The 17,494-nt window shown below is 38.9% G+C and overlaps 1 protein-coding gene across 1 annotated transcript in view; it reads right to left on the bottom strand.

The window, feature by feature from the left end:
• Window positions 1-3,401: 3,401 nt before the first annotated feature.
• The window catches only part of LOC107711551 (collagen alpha-6(IV) chain-like), a 129,368-nt gene continuing 115,275 nt past the window's right edge, over window positions 3,402-17,494 (bottom strand). Inside the window, exons 27-45 of the mRNA XM_016516539.1 lie at window positions 16,286-16,294; window positions 14,760-14,930; window positions 14,345-14,488; window positions 14,022-14,144; window positions 13,571-13,752; window positions 13,320-13,383; window positions 13,113-13,187; window positions 12,865-12,972; window positions 12,641-12,748; window positions 12,428-12,499; window positions 12,210-12,329; window positions 11,951-12,067; window positions 11,576-11,737; window positions 11,374-11,472; window positions 11,131-11,280; window positions 10,893-11,009; window positions 7,191-7,382; window positions 6,696-6,982; window positions 3,402-4,844 (exon numbers count right to left, since the gene is read on the bottom strand). Coding sequence (XP_016372025.1) covers window positions 4,584-4,844; window positions 6,696-6,982; window positions 7,191-7,382; window positions 10,893-11,009; window positions 11,131-11,280; window positions 11,374-11,472; window positions 11,576-11,737; window positions 11,951-12,067; window positions 12,210-12,329; window positions 12,428-12,499; window positions 12,641-12,748; window positions 12,865-12,972; window positions 13,113-13,187; window positions 13,320-13,383; window positions 13,571-13,752; window positions 14,022-14,144; window positions 14,345-14,488; window positions 14,760-14,930; window positions 16,286-16,294 — 2,561 coding nt within the window. The 3' untranslated portion in view covers window positions 3,402-4,583. The remainder of the gene's footprint in view (window positions 4,845-6,695; window positions 6,983-7,190; window positions 7,383-10,892; window positions 11,010-11,130; window positions 11,281-11,373; window positions 11,473-11,575; window positions 11,738-11,950; window positions 12,068-12,209; window positions 12,330-12,427; window positions 12,500-12,640; window positions 12,749-12,864; window positions 12,973-13,112; window positions 13,188-13,319; window positions 13,384-13,570; window positions 13,753-14,021; window positions 14,145-14,344; window positions 14,489-14,759; window positions 14,931-16,285; window positions 16,295-17,494) is intronic.

Raw genomic sequence — 17,494 nt, forward strand, 5'->3', positions numbered from 1 at the left:
TATGTACTAGTACTTACTTATTAGACACTAGTATCTTTTGTAATTACTACTTTTTTTAAAATAATAATGCACTTTAATATGTATGCATGTATAATACAAAATATATAATTAATTTTAATTGATTCTAATGTATCTACTTTGGTTTAATTACAAGGATTGCACATTAAAAAACACAAAGTTTACCATTAAATTCAATTCAATTCAAGTTTATTTGTACAGTGCTTTTCACGATACAATGCATTTGCAATTGGTTTGCAAAAGGTGTCATTATATGTCTTTTGGGTAGAACAAGATCAATAACCAGATGATCTTAAGTTAATGAAACTTCCACATTACAAGAGCTTTCTGCTAGCTGTGCTGTGTTGTATTAGCTATACTGCAGTTGTGGCCTAATGGTTAGAGAGTCAGCCTTGTAACCCAAAGGTTGTGGGTTTGAGTCTCAGGTCTAGCAGGAATTGTTGGAATAACCAGCGCTCTCTTCCACTCTCAACACCACGACTGAGGTGAGACCCTTGAGCAAGGCACTGAACCCCCAACCGCTCCCTGGGTGCCGCAGCAATATGGCTGCCCACTGCTCCAGGTGTGTATTCACTACTGTGTGTGCACTTGAATGGGTTAAATACAGAGCACAAATTCTGAGTATGGGTCGCCACACTTCACTTTCACTTTTTTAGAGTTACACTAACAATAGTGCATTAGTATTATTAATAACAGTAATACTAGCAATGTAGTCCACAGAAGTAGATTTTTGCACATTTTATCACACTATAGTGAATAAAACATACAGACTGAATTACGAAACACTAAACGGGTTTGAGCATTCGTTGCTTTCCTGTCAAAAAGCACAACCAGACAAAGCATTCCTTAGCCTGTGTTTGTCAGGTTTTCAGGAAGAATGGACCCAAGCGCAGTTGAATGCTTAACTCCACGGAGAGAAACGAGGGGAGAGTCAGGGAGGCAAGAGGGTCATACCAGGGAGTAAACAATGTCAATGAGACAGATCAGGAACAAGGTCAAAGGAAAGCAGTGATTGGAAGCAGAATGGCTGTCCAGTAAAGCAAATGCCAGAAGATAATCTGAGGGGCCAGAACCCAAAGACAATTGCGAGAGTCAGCACCAGAGTGGGCAGTCTACTGACCAGTGTGTTCTGGTGAGAGAGGGAACCACAGCACTAACTGGGCGAAAGAGAGCAGCATGAGCAAAATAATAACTAGACTGACAAACAAGATAATTTTAACATTTAAACTGACCACTTTACCAGCGGATATTAACGGCAACACCCACAAAACTTTGGCAAATGGCTGCCACTGACCGCTCACACCTGGGTGGGGCAACAGTTTGGAAGTGTGACACCACTGCAAGACGGCAAGGTGAACTGGCCAAGGAAATAAAGCAAGCCCACCGGGCACCCCCAGGCACCCCGACTCCAGCCAGAGTTCACCTGACATGACCCTCAATGTCCCAGGTTACAGCCCCCACCACATGGGCTGAGGCCAAGATGGCGCATTATCTGGGACACAGAACTGCCACGACATCTCACCTTTGAGGTCCTCAGTGGGCCCATCCAGAAGTGTGCCACCAGTGCCGCCAGGTTCCAGCCGAGAGTCAGGCCAGAGAGACGGTCCAGCAAACAGTGCCAGAGGATAATCCGAGAGCCAGAACCTAAATACCATAATGAAATTCAGCACTGGGGTGGGCAGTCCATTGACGGTGTGTTCCGGCAAGAATGAAAATCACAACACTAACTGAGCAAAGGAGAGACATGTGAGCAAAATAATAACTAGACTGACAGATGAGACTGGAAAACTAGACAAGACTGAGAAGTTAGACTGAGATAAGGGCTTGTGTGAGTTGTGAGATGCACAAAACACACTGGCAAGGAAACAGAGCAGAAGGAATAGAATATAAAGTGGAGAAACACTTTTGAGATTCGCGATCACAAGGACTCTATACTATGGAGCGGCAGTACTTACCACATATTTGACAAGATTAGATGTTTGTCATTGGTGCTCAGGATCTGCCAATCATTCACCGTCATCCTATCAGACATTTCTCCTTACTCTGTGTATGTGGTAAGTGAACTTTCATGTACTGTAATGCTAGGCTACCTAGCAAGCGGCTAACCTTTTAGTGGCTCCATATAACACGTTATTTGTTTCACGCTTCGTTCACACCCCTAACCCCGCCCCCCGATGTCATCGTCCATCACGATGTTTCACTTGTAGACATCGTCCGATGCCAATTTGGTAGACATCGCTCAACCCTACTGCTTTCCATCTGCTGGACCTACATGAGTGGCCTTTCCATCCCTCCACTCAGGCCTTAGCGTCTTGTGGGGCCGCCAAGTCCTTGACTTAAAGCAGCAATATTTGCATCTGGCAGTATTGCTTGCTTGGAGATTAATAGTTATTTGTATATCATTATTATATTTATTTATTTTAAAGAGTCTCATAAATTGAGGCTCTGAAGATCACCTTTGAACCCGTTATGGCCCCACAGCTTCCTTTAATGAACTCAGGCCAAACATCTACTGTTATCTGCCATCTCTCACACTTTAAAAAGAATACAATTAATAAATATCAGAGATATTTAAAAAACTGTATATCACACTCTGTTAATGTGTTCACCAGAAATTTCCCAAATCTGGCATGTTTTCTCAAACTGTCCTGTTGTTTGTGTGTACCAAGTTTTGTGATTTGGACATTGCATTCACAAAAATATCGACCAATTAGTGATTTTTTTTTCTTTTCAGTTTGACACTATGTACAAACATGTCAAGGGCATCTCATTAATAACCATGTGATTTTAAAGAGAAGGAACATTTAAACTGGGAATGATTCCTATGAATGGATCCCCAGCTGCAACCAGTAATGTATGGCATGGTTGTGACTGGATTAGAAGCCTGTTTTTGCTCATTCCAGACAGATTGTAAAGTCTGTTAGTGGTGAGGATTTTTAGTCACTCTTTCTGCAGGTTACATTGATACACCAGTAGGTGGCAACAAGTGACTGTCTTTATGAGTGAGTCACTGAATCATTCACTCAATAGATTCATTCAAAAAGACTGATTCATTCAGGAAAGATTCTGTTTCAAAAAGATTTGTTCCTCCCATTCCATCACCACTAAAAATGTACTGATATAAACCCAAAACTGAGTGCCAGTGCTATATCGGTTTATCTTTCTTAAGTGATTTCGACAGTCACATGGTAATAAAGATTAAAAGTTTTACATCACAACAGCAACTTAATATAAGACAGCACTTAAATGTTTGAATACTTTTATTTCAGAAGTTTCATACATGTACTCACTGTGAGCATTCAGAGCAAACATTTACAGCACTATATGAAATTCTGTTTAATGCTCAGTTATTAACATTTATAGGGTTCTGAAATTATACATCTCTTTTTTTTAGTCTCAAAGCAGTAAAAACATAAGCAAACTGCCCATTTCTGACAGCCAATCTTCACAAATGTACATCGTTTTATTTTAGAAAATAACCAAAAGCAACATAAAAGGGGAAATATTATTAAATATTTCCCTATTATTAAATGTACAATGAATTGAATGTACATCTTTCAAGGGGATGAAATGAATAAACCATAATCTAACCACTTACAGACACGATGAAATGAAACACAAACAGAAGAAAATGTATACTCAGGGCTACCAATGAGAGACTGAAAGGCTTAGTGGTCATAGTGGTTATATATATCAACCAATCTTTCTAAGAGACTGGCTAACTTAAAATTAGTCTATTTAAAAAAATATTATACACATTTTTGGTCATGTAATGAATAACTGAGGCTGAAAAGCTATACCTTAAAAGACCAAGAAATGATCTGAAAGGTATTAAGCATCCACGTCATTTATGTTTGATGGATGTTTAAATGTTCTCATCAATAAAAGAAAATAATACATCACTAGGTGAACTAGATGAATTTAGATCAACTGCATGTGAAAGAACTTTAACATATTTATTTTTAAGTTCAGTGCAATTCATATAGGATATGCATGGGGTTAGACTAACCATTTCAAGTGACAACCATGAGGACAATCTTGTTCATGAAGATTGCAAAGTGCTGGTTTGTCCATTTTTGCTGAATGGTAAACAAGATTAACAAGATTAACGAATGGTTAACATGAATGCGAAAAAAGCACCAACACAGGCTACTGAAGCCAAAACATATACATGAAATGCAGTATTGTTTTCATCGCTGCATGGATTCTTTTGAAAAATCAAGGTGTATTATTCCGTGCCATCCACTGGGAGTCTGGGATGCACTCTCTGAGGTAGCCGTGAATATGACCAACAACTTAAAGAAAAAGTTTTAACACAAAAACACAACATAGCACCGTTGTTGATAAACAGATAAAGAGTAAAATCTCTTTCTCCACTTCTTTTCATTCGAACACTGATATTTACCGTGGGCTCACCTTAGCCCTTCAAATGACCACTGTTGGGCATCAAGGCCAAGAAATCAAATCAGTCAGTTCATGTTTGTTTCCTTTATCCTCCTCTGCTCGGCTCATCCACTCTTCTTCCAATTGTTTCGATTAAGTCTCCTGCAGGGCATCTACACAAGCTACAAGATCTTCATGCAGACTTGACAGCGACTGATGCGTGACCGGTACTCAACTCCCTTCAGTGTCTCCTGGGAAGGACCCTGGACGAACTGTTCGTTCTGCTCTACTGTGGTCAACCAGAAACTGTACTTGTTGGCAAAGTAGTGGCAGGTACCGTCGGCACCGTTGCACTCAATGAAGGGGGTGGCGCGGAAATCCTCCAGACAAGAACCGGGAGACACCAATGACTGACCGCCTCCTTCTGCACCTGCGGCTGTGTGCTGAAGGACAAACATAAATGTTATAAAGTTATACAGTATGTAGGTAGGTTTGACATTGCCAAAATAAAACGTCCTTTACTGCATCTTTGAGGAGACTAGAAAGTAAGATTTTCCCAAAATATCGAAATCATTCTAAATTTATGAACATTTAAAAATATTCATTTATAGTAAATAGCTTACATACATATAAAATTTCATTTATAAACTGTCAACATATCTTTTATTGTATTAACTGTTAAGCGTTTGAACATTATTTTATACAGATGAGTGAACATGGACTACATTAGCTCACATTCGAAGGCTGCATACGTCATCGAGGCCGTCTCATTTCAGAAAAGAAGTAGGACACTCCGAATGCGACCTTCTTTCACAGGAATTCGGAGGATGCATGAAGTGTATCCTTCGCTGCTACAGATAACTCACAATTCTTTGCGTCGCCGTAAACAACCGTCGTTTATTTGAAAAAAAAATGGCGGTGCCGGCAGATGTAACGTTACACACAAGCGAAGATGTGGTGTTTAAATGTAAGTATTTTCAAGTTTTTCTTTTAAGTTGTATTACCTCAGTTGGTAGATGTGGTAAACAGTATTACAAGTGTTTAGTGATTTTTAAATGTTGAGAATAGTACTTTCCTAGCAAGGCGAGAAATTATTAAAGGGGTCAATATGATGCTATTTTAAAGATCTTTATTTTGTGTATTTGGTGTAACAGAATATGTTGACATGCTTTAATGTTCAAAAAACACATTATTTTTCAAATACTGTACATTATTGTAGGTCCTCTATGCCCCGCCTCTCTCAAAAGACGTCGTTTTCAACAAAGCCCCCTCCTTTGACAAGCGCAGTCTGCTCTGATTGGCCAACTGACCCAGTGCATTGTGATTGGCCAAACACCACAAGCATACGTCGGAAATGTAACGCCCCTTACCATAATCACCAGCTTCATCTTTCAAAATAAATGTAAAGACAGTGCTCGAACTGATTTGCTGAAATCAAAACAGGGACGGTAATAGATGAGCGCCAGCCAACGAGAGCTGTTCGCGCATTAGCTCCGCCCACTGCCGAGAAACCGGCATATCTTCTGCTTGTTCTTAAAAGCTGAATAATTCTAAATGAACTCGGTTACTTATTTTGACAGGAAAATACAACAAAGAAAATGTTTTACATGTAGCGCGTCGATTCAGCGTGGTATGCAAGACTCTCGCTCTTTATCTTTGCATGTGTGAGAAACACAGCGCTATTAGTAAAGAGACGGCTAGTCGTGCGCCTTCACACTAGTTTACGGTACGTCAAATACAGGTGCGCTGCGTGCTACATACTGCGCATCCATTGAGTACATGACATGATCCATTGAGCGCATCCAAATAGTACAGATCGCTTGACGGAGAGCGAAACTCTCAAGCGCTCAGTCAGCGTGTTTATCGAGTGAAAATCTGCGTTGAACGCCTCTCACACATATACTGGCGTGTAAAATCTAAGAATTTATTAGCCAATGGCTAATGTTAGACATTTAGTTAGAGGGTTGGAAAGGAAAACTTGAAATCGCATCATATGACCCCTTTAATTTGTTTAACCCTCTGGTATTGTAAATTTAACTAGCATGAGAGCACAACGATGCTATAAATGTGTTGGCATAGCAACGTGATATATCCTTTTTCCTTTTCCGCCTATCCTACGAAGGCCGTCTCGTTTAATTCTAGGTTGAGGATACTCCGTATACGTATCCTTCAGAGGATGTGACCTCCAGAGGACGCAGCCTTCTAAATGAGACACAGCTATAGTAAGCTCAGTTGATCTGAATCTGCAGTGATGTGTGATTGTGCATGTGCATTCAGGTATAACTCAATTGTACCATAAGGAAGGAGTAACCAATCCACAGACTTCTCCAACCCTGAGGGCAGATCGGTATGCTGAGATCCTGGCTATGGATAGCAATTGCTTGAGATGGAGCCTCACACACTGAGCAGCGGCTAATGTATTGAGATATCTGCTGTTCTGCCACAGGCATCATGGGAATGGGTGCTGTGGTGGACAGCCAATAGGATTTGTCATTGCGACTAGCGTAGTAGCAGATGTCATTGACTGTGCAGTACAGGAAGGGGATGGTGCTGAAATGCGGCAGGCAGGAGCCGGGCAATCCTGTGAGGACAAGAACATTTGAATTCAACTTTCACAACATTATCTTGAGGCAAGTCAGCTTATCAGTATATACAAGTGAACTTGTGTATATTACACAGTCCACAATAAACTGATCCACAACGATTAATATTCCAAATCAGAATGATCAAAATTGATGAAAATTTGTAAACAACTGAAAGCCCTTATAATAACAACTGTAGTGTCTCACCCAGGTCCTGGTTGTGTGCTTTCTCCTGCCCCTCCACATAGAGCAAACTGTATCCCTCCCACAGCTTGGACATGCCTTGAGGACACATGGGCACCTGGCTGGACTGACTGTGTTTCACCAAAGTATAACCAATACTGGTACTGCGCACCGGTGGACCAGGAAGACCTTGCATTCCTGGTGAGCCACGGGTTCCTGTAGAAGATATGTCAAAGTGGAAGAATTTGAAAGGCTGTTACAGAAGGGAGGAGAGGAAATGGGTGAAAGATGTAACCCAGAAAACTGTAGTGAAATCTATTGTTACCGTACGCACTTAAAAATATGCTGTTAATGAAATTTCTACCTTATAAACAGTGTTGGGGAGTAACTAGTTACATGTAACTGAATTACGTAATTTAATTACAAAATAAATGTAACTGCAATCTGTTACAGTTAAGGTCCTTGCACACTGAGTCCGAAATTTTCGTATTCGTTTTTTCGTATTCGTCATCCTAAAAATTCGTCACGCACAGAAGCCTTGCACACTGAGTCTGATGTGAATTAATTAATCTGTTGCGAAAAAATTTGCAACACAATACAAAATGGAGTCTTCAAACAGTGAGGATGATTTTGTTGTCCTCTCTCTTCTTAAAAAGAGAAAAAGAAACAGGAAATATTGGATCCATCATCCAATCGAAGGAGAGTGCCACCTCCTTATCAAGGAGCTGCGGGATTATCCCTGGCGATTCAAAGTTTACTTCAGGATGTCAGTGGCTCAGTTTGATGCTTTGCTAGCAATACTAGAGCCACATATCAAAAAGAAGACCACCAATTTCCGTGAACTCGGTGTGCAAGGACCTATACAGTGCTTTGTGTAGTGAGAAGAAGTGGATCAACTCGTCAGACGCCATTCTGGATTTTGGCGTTCGCTTGTACAGTGGCTCTGAATTGTCAAACCACTTCTCAAAATGCTTGCTACGGATGCGAAAAACGCAGAAAATCGAACCCGATCCGAATTTTTTTATGACGGACGAAAGTTTTGGAGGCAGTGTGTAAACGTGATTGACACAACGTGAGATCGTATTTATTTTTTAACGTGCGAAAATTTCGGACTCGGTGTGCAAGGGCCTTTACTGAGAAAAAATGAGTAATTGAATTACAGTTACTTATGAAAATGTTAACGATTACAAAGGGGGTTACATCTGAAACATCTGAATATTTTCACACACATACAGATTTGATTGATTTCTTTCCCAAATTGCATTGACTGCTTTAAAATGAGACACCAATGTTTCAGGAGTTTAGGACACATGCTAATTCAATAACTGTTTTATTTCCTATTTGGGTTTATGTATATGCTTTATTTTTTTTAAGATTAACTTTTTTCCAAGGCATTGTTAGATGCCTGTGTTTCCTCTCGTAGCTATGCAAGGATTTGATTTCAAAAACAGTATCATAACTATTAAACTATTTCTTATGATTTTAAATCAGTATTTAACCTCAGAACAATCTCAAAGTAAAAAGAGTTGCTAAAATCTGATTTTGAGGTGGCTGTGCTTTAAAATTAAATTAATATAATCTAAATTCAAGTGATGAAGGATTTTGAAAGTCTGACAGTAATCAGTGTTGAGTCCCACTGTAAGATTAACCCTGCCTTTAAATGTTTCAAAATGATTAACAGTTGAAAACATTCGATAGAAATTTAGAAAAGTAATCAAAAAGTAATGAAATGTAATCAGTTGCATTACTTTAATAAAGCAATTAAAATATTTACACTACTTATTACATTTTAAATAGGGTAACTTGTAATCTGTAACCTATTACATTCCCAAAGTAACCTTCCCAACACTGCTTATAAATATTCAGGTAATGAAATGTCTACCTAATCTGACCACTAAAATGACTTCTGTGGGTGTATCCTATGTGATTACAGCGATTGACTCATATTAAATAATATGATTTGATAGAAAATAATCAAAATAATTTAGCTGTTACCACATAAAGCACATGAGTGCAGAATAACCGATCAAAAGTAATACACTAGATTAATGTTTCTCATCTGGTTTTGCTTCAGAATCCAAATTTTAAACTAGAAATCAAGTGGCACAAGACAAGGTCAAAAATGTCTATAGCACAAAAATGTTTATTACAAAAAAAGCTTATTGCAAAAAATGTAAATATATTGCAAAAATTCAAACATTTGGGGTATGTTTTTTTTTAAGTCTCTAATGCTCACCAAGGCTGCATTTATTTGATCAAAAATACAATAAAAAATGGTCATATGAAATTATTAAAATCAGTACAAATGTCGAGTTGGTGCTCAAGAAACATTTATCATTATTATGCTGAAAACAGTTGCTGCTTAATATTTTTCTGGAACCCATGATGCATTTGTTTCAGGATACTTTGATGAATAGAAAGTAAAAAAAAACAACAACAGCATTTATTTGAAATATAAATCTTCTGTTTTATTATAAATGTCTTTATCACTTTTAATCAATTTAATGCATCCTTGCTGAATAAAAGTTTCTTTCTAATAATTTCTGAATAAATAATAATTTTAATGAAGTTTGATGGCTCACACAGCTTTTTATATGGTTAGTATTTTTTTTGTATTATTTAAATATATATATATATATATATATATATATATATACGGTATATATATATATATACAGTCGTGGTCAGAATTATTGGCACCCTTGGTAAATATGATCAAAACAGTGAGTGTGCAGTGACCTCACATTGTGACCACAGTATGAGCGCACAGTGAGTGTGCAGTGACCTCATATTGGGAGCATAGTATGAGCACACAGTGAGTGCGCTGTGTGGTTACACTTTTAGCTCACTGTGACACACACATTGTGACCACACCATGAGAATCATGTGAGCTCATGGTGACATCATTGTGAGATCAAATTGTTGACTGGGAATTGAGCTTCACAAATTAGAAAGTGACTTTAAAAGAGCTAGAGCAGTGAAAATTCCCATTTCCACCATCAGTGCAATAATTACGAATTTCCAATCAACAGAATATGTTACAAATCTGCCTCGTCCTAATGCACGGTGAGGAGGAGAGTTTGAGTGGCTAAAGACCAGGTGCGCATGCGCGACCAAAATAACAAATGCACTGTGTAAATAAATTCTGACAGCGCATATGCGTACCGACATGGTTGACAGCTGTTAATGACCAATTACCATTTTAGATCGACAAACTGTAATACTGTATAAGATTTCTATTCAAACTGAATAGATAAATAAATCTAGGCTACCCGCTGCCGTTTTCAAAGCACAATGCAAAACTGACATTTCATTCACTGATGCGCATCAGTCGGCAACGCTAAACCTGGAAGTGGATAAACTTACTTTACTTAAAAAGAAGTAAATATTAGCATTTTATTTTTAAGTTTACTATAAAATAGTTGTATTTAATACTCCTTTTTTATTTGAAAATATAATAGTATTATCACACTTTATTATTTAATTATTTTATTTAAAAAAACGAAATAAATGAAGTGCAACAATATTATCACTATGAAATTTTTTTTTTATAGTTGTATTTAATGGGTTACACTATGTGCAGTGTGAGGACCAAACCAAATCTCCAGGTGCTCTTATAAGAACCAGGCTGAAAAACTTAAGTGCACCCATATATATAAAACCACCATTTGAGAACTACTGCTCCAAAAATAAAGGATGTAAAAGGTAGCAGGACACTCTTTGTACCTTGGGTTCCTGTGGGTCCTTGGATTCCTGGAGGTCCGGGGTCACCAAAAGTTCCAGGAGATCCAGCTGCACCAACAGGACCAAGTCTACCCACTGGCCCTCTGAGTCCTTTGGGACCTAGAGAAATTTCAGAGGAATTGAAATTGGAGTTAAAAGATAAATAATTGATCAGACTTTCAGTTTCATATTTCTTACTTTTTTCTTACCTTCTGCAAAGACAATAAAAAAAAACACTCACCTGGGCCTCCTGGACTGCCTGGCAGGCCTGGAATTCCTGCCTGACCAAAAGACCCATCAAGACCTGGTGGGCCCCGTTCCCCAAACGGCATACTGCTGGTTATGTTACGTGGGAACACAACACCTGGAAGTCCCTTAAGACCGGGAAAACCTGAGAGGACAATAAGCAAAAGCTGATATTTCAAGAATGCTCGTGATTTATTACTGTTAGCTAAATTTTTAAACATACAAAATGCCTACTGACCCTTTAATCCTTTGGGTCCATTCCTGCCAAAATCTCCTGGTTCTCCAGGTAACCCTGGTGGTCCACGTACACCACTAAATCCAGGGTCACCTCTTTGTCCTTGTAAATCCAGAGAGCACAAAAAGGAATAAACTCCAAAGAATAAACTATTGAAGCACAGTTAAAGAGACAGAAAAATATTAAAGCAATAGAAAAAAAACACCTTTAAAACCAGGACTGCCTTGTAATCCAGGGGCTCCAAAACCACCGGGGTCTCCACGTGGTCCTGGTATTCCTGGTCGCCCAGGAAGTCCAGCATCTCCCCTGTCTCCTTGGACTGTTCCAGGGCCTGGTGGACCAGGTAGGCCAGGAGGGCCAAAGGGACCTACAAATGATCCAGTTCAACTGATTTCACTGTATCACAAGAACTATGAGCAACTGCTATTACAAAAGGTGAAGTTCACGCTCAAAGAGAAACAGATCTACAAGGAATGATCATTGCTAGCCCTCTACATCAAGCATCTTTTTGTTATATTAGAAAGGATCAGTTCTATCTTAGAGAAGCAATAAAAGTAATGATAAGAGAGATGTCCTGTACCTTCTCGTCCATCTAATCCTGGAAGTCCAGGGTCTCCGGGAGGACCTGGGATATTAGAAGGTCTAGGCGGGCCAGGGGGGCCTGGATTACCAGGGAAGCCTCTCAAACCAGTGGCACCTGATAACATTAAAAACATGTATGAAAATAAAAGAGAAACAAAGCTGGTCAGAGAAGCAATGACCCCATAATTGCTTGTTTTTTTTGGTGTGATTCCCACTCTAATCTTTAAAGAGTGGTCCATACACAGAATTCTCCTCACCAGGGTCTCCTCTGGATCCTTTTTCTCCAGGGCGCCCAAGTGCTCCGGGCTGTGATGTGCCTCTCTCTCCCTTCAGGCCATTCCCACCAGGAGCTCCAGGCCGAACACCTTCAGTCACACCTGAGGACATAAGTTAAATAAATGAGCAGTCACTAGTTTGCACATGTTTAAAGCATAAGGTAGAACCTTATAATCAAAGGTTCATCTAAATAATGTACCTGGAACTCCAGACAGCCCCTTGGATCCTGGAAGACCATTGAGTCCATCTAAACCAGGTGATCCCGGAAAACCTGAAGTAAGATTTAAGGCAGGGTATTTCAGAAATGGCAACATGCTGGTTTCTACTGGTTTGTAGAAAGATGAACGACTACAGGTGCAAAACATGTTTTTAGTAATATCTAACAGTAAACTGGTACAAGTTCTTGTTTCACCTTTCTCTCCTGATGAACCTGGAGTTCCAGGACGGCCTGGATCTCCATCACGCCCCTTCTGTCCTGAATAACCAGGGAGACCCCTAATGCCTGGGAGGCCTGGTGAGCCTATAAACAAATACAACAATAAAATGAAATTGACATTAGGAAAGAAGAGAGCTGCTATTGTAAAATCTGAAATAATTTCAATAGAATCATAAGGGTGGCTCCAAACTTCCACATACCACCAAATCCTGGTCCTCCCGGCTCTCCAGGAAAACCTTTCTGGCCTTGGAATCCGAAGACTCCTGGGAACCCTGGATCACCTGGTTCACCAGGAAGTCCTGGACCACCTAGTTATGAAAGACAAAAGACAAAAATCTATTTAGAAAATCATACTGGAATATACATTACAAAATGAAATACAGTACAAAAAATAGAAGAGTTTATAAGACATACACATACTAAGAGCCTGAAAAAGTGTCTTTCTCACCTGGGAATCCAGGATTTCCAATCACGCCCTTTTGTCCAGGGGGTCCAGATAATTCATATGAATCACCTTTCTCACCTTAAAGACAATGTTTAGGGACATCACCCTACTATTCAACTACTTGCATTTGCCATACGTTGTGTAGGTCAGAAATAAGGAACATAATTATTATTATTATACTTGGCATTGACAGAATCACAGAGATCTCACCTTTGCCACCAGGCTGTCCTGGAGTGCCTGGGAACCCTTGAACCCCAGGTACACCATCATCACCCTGCAGTGGAGGACAACACAAAAAGTAAAATACAATGTATCTTTCTGTGTATAAAACATTTTGACAAGTACAAGTATGAGACTCTGAGACCATATTAGACCCGGTGCCAATAACAGTATTAGTACTGCTAGTGCATAGTCAACTTTTTTACATAATTATACTTGTGGCCTGAATACAGGATGCTTACCCTCAGGCCTGGTAAGCCAGGGAAGCCCATAACTCCAGATGAACCTTTGGGTCCAGGAAAGCCAAAGGAGCCAGGAATACCTGGGAGTCCAGGCTGGCCAGGAAAACCTTTTGCTTGGTCTGCAACACCAGGTGATCCAGGAAAGCCTTCACGTCCAGGTAGCCCTGGAAAACCCTTATCACCTGTTAAAAAGAGAAAAAAACATTTTGTTTTTATTTCATTTTGATTTTAATGACTGAATGACTGGTCTTTAGTGTCATTACAATCTCACACTTTTATCACAAGCTGAAAAAATAACTTTGCTTGTCATTAAAGATTCCATTGAATGACTCTACATAACAGCTCAACATCACAGGTCCATGAACACCTCTATGCCACTAAACAGCATGAATTCATCATTAGAAATGAAGGAACTGAGGTCTAATTGGATGGTCTGTCCACTTTTTTGTACCTCTTTGTCCTGGGAAACCAGGCAGTCCACCACCTCCTGGGTCACCTTTTTCACCCTTTTCCAGCTGCTCTACTGGAAACAATGGAGAAGAGGGTCCTGGAAGACCAGGAGCACCACGTTCCCCTTTAAAACACAAACATATATCCATTAAATTATGCACTATATTACTGCAGTGCATTTTAAAATGTAATTACAATAAACTATTTTATATCTTGCTTCTTTCTGAAGTTCTAAATTCTTTTTTGAGTGCCTTCTATGGTTTCACTTAACTACAAAAAAAAAAAATCCAACAATGAAATGTCCTGCAAATGCCATCAATATACCTTTGGTTCCTCTTGATCCAGTTCCCCCAGGTAAGCCATCCTGCCCAGCGAAACCAGGTAAACCTTTAACACCTGGGCCACCTGGGACTCCAGGAGAACCAGGTAATCCTGGGAACCCCAACAATCCAAGAGACCCCTTCTCCCCTTGGACACAGACAACAAAATATCTACATTATGATAATTAAAAGTAAAATGTGCTCATTAGACTATTTTATGCTATTTGAAACAATCTCCGAGATGCTTGTTTGATGTCTTTGTAATAAAGCACAGCATAACAAATTTAAATAGTGTGGTTTTAGAGATAGTAGAAGCATGTTAAAATGACTCCAGAAATGAATCTAAAGTAGTTTCTATCAGTAATACAACTCAAGAAAGTCAAATCAATTTAAAATAAGCTCTTTCTGCAATATCATACCTTTTATTCCTGGTCTTCCAGGTATGCCTGGACGTGTTCCAATGCCAGGCGGTCCAGGAGGTCCCCTAAATCCCTGTGACCCTGGGATGCCGGGAAGTCCTGGTATACCCTTTATTCCACCAGGCCCTGGAGGTCCTGGATCTCCTCTCACACCCTTCAGCCCTGGAAAACCTGTGGAGGAAAAAAATTGTTAAAACATAATATAAGGATTGGCTCTGAAAGTGCCTAGAAATTACTTGGATTTCACTGAAATAAATTCCATTAAGATTTTTTATATGAGATAGTACATAAGCTCACAATACTGAACATGTGAACACACTTACCCACTAAAGAAATACTTTAAAAACAGTATGCAGTGCTTTGAACAAAGGTAATTTAAGAAAAAACTAAACAAAACAAATGTTATTGAATGCAACGCTGTTCATTAACAAATTACTAAAATATGTAGTAAACGTTCTGGATGAACAACATATTTCACAATTTGTGGTAATGTCAGTTCAAAGTAAAGGCTAAATCTAGACTGAATGTACAAGCAGTTGGAACATGAAATATTACTTTCATGACTAACTAAAGTTGACATTACCAACTAAAGATGCTGCTGTTTTACCAGGAGGTGGGTTTGTTGTTAAAGGCACACAAGCACATCAGGGTTAGAGCAAGTTCTGAGGCTAGATTGTTAGATTAGAAGCTAGATTGCTCAAATCCATTGAACCTGAGGATTAGTACTTAAGCACACAAGTTTAGGTCATCTTTTACGTGAGTGTTCTATGTGCTGCCTGCTTCATGGTACACAAACACATAAAAAGATGGAGAAATACAGTTTAAACCACTCCAGTGATAAAAGACCATGGATGAACTCTTTTCAAAATATGGTCAATCCAAGAAATTACAAATGAACATTTTGCAAATTCAAATAAACATGAATTCTGCATTGTCAACATGAACAAATCACTCTATTAGTTTGAAATAGATGCCTAAAAGGGAGAGTACACCCAAAAAATGAAAATTCTGTCATCATTTACCTTCATAAGACTCTTTTCATCTTTGAAACACAAATGAAGATATTTTTAATGAAACCTGAGTGATTTATGTCCCTTTGGTAAAAGTCTCTTATACCAAATCTTTGACATTGTAAAAGCAATCCATATAAAACAATATATAAATAAAATAATTAAATTCTGTTCAAGTATAAAAGCATATAAAGCTATCGTGTCTCTACAGAAGATTTGGATTAAACCTACGTTTTGGCGGAATGGACATTTAATGAAAGGACAGAAATCTGTCAGGTTTGACTAAAAAAAAATCTTGAAGATGGATTAGGAACAAGGGTCAGAGTGAGTAAATGATGACAATTTTCATTTTAGGGTGAAAAAAATACATGCTCCCCGGCACAGTGCTTTAATTAAGAGGACTGGAAACACAAGTAAAGACAAGTGCATTAAGAGGAAGCATTGCAAGAGTGTGAATTGTGTGTTAGAGGAACATCAGCACTAAATCAGGGCATCAGGGAGGACAATATTTCTCACCTTGGCAGCCTAGTGAGGTGACCCACCAAAAATAGAAGAGGGTGACACCACAAATGGAAGGACGGGAGGGTGGAAATGATGGTGATGGAAAAAGAGAAGAAGGGGAGGATGACCATAGAGAAAAGAATAACGAAAACAGATATTTTTGTGAGGAAGATCAGTAAACACAGGCTGACGAAGACTGATGAGAAGAGAAAGATCCAGTGAAACATTTTACCGCAACTCAAATCTGCAGTAGTAAAAACATAATACTCACATGAAAGTTTAAAGAAAACCATAACAACTAGTGTTGTGCCAATAGACAATAGTATCGTGTATCGACGATAGTCAGAGATATTACCTGTGGCTGATGCCTTTGACGATAGTGAGATAATTATTATTATTGTCAGGCTAGTATTATTAACTAATTAATATTATAGCTTATTTGTTCCATCATATTTCTTTTTCTGCATTTTTACAGTGATGTGCATTATAACCAATCACACACGATTCCGTTGAGTTTATGAATGCAGTGGCCAATCAGAGACATTCCGATGAGTCAACATTGAAACTCCGGAGTATTGTTGTTCAGTGCGCACTCGCTGACTGATTTCTTCTCTCATCATAAAGAACAAAGTGCAGATGTATAAGAGATTTATTCATCATAAAGAGTAGATAGCTTCACTGATTATAACGGAAGTGTTTTTTAAAGTGCATAAACTCGCGCAAGACTGAAGTCAGTGATGATGTTCTTTGATAGGGATGAAACGATTACCGGTTTGATGATAAATCATGATAAAATGCCCCACGTTTAGTATTATCTTTTCATATTTTAATTATCATTAAAACCGTATTCGATTACCGCAATTTGAACAACTCAGGATAAATAAATACTATCCAGAATAAAGCAAAGGTACGCACGCAGAGTAGTTTCGCTTTGTGTGAAAACATGGTGGAAATGCTGGGAGGTTTTAAAGGGGTCATATGATGCGATTTCAATTTTTCCTTTCTCTTTGGAGTGTTACAAGCTCTTGGTGCATAAATAAGAAGTTGTAAAGACTAAAGTCCCAAATCCAAAGAGATATTCTTTATAAAAGTTAAGAGTCAACCACGCCGACCTAAAACGGCTCGTTTTAACACGCCCCCACATGTCTACGTCAAGATGTGGGAAGATTTGCATAACGCCGCCCAAATGTTCACGCAAAGAAAGAAGGCGTAACTTTTATTCTC

The sequence above is a fragment of the Sinocyclocheilus rhinocerous genome, unplaced genomic scaffold (assembly GCF_001515625.1).
Source record: "Sinocyclocheilus rhinocerous isolate Xijiao unplaced genomic scaffold, SAMN03320098_v1.1 scaffold837, whole genome shotgun sequence".
NCBI lineage: Eukaryota > Metazoa > Chordata > Actinopteri > Cypriniformes > Cyprinidae > Sinocyclocheilus > Sinocyclocheilus rhinocerous.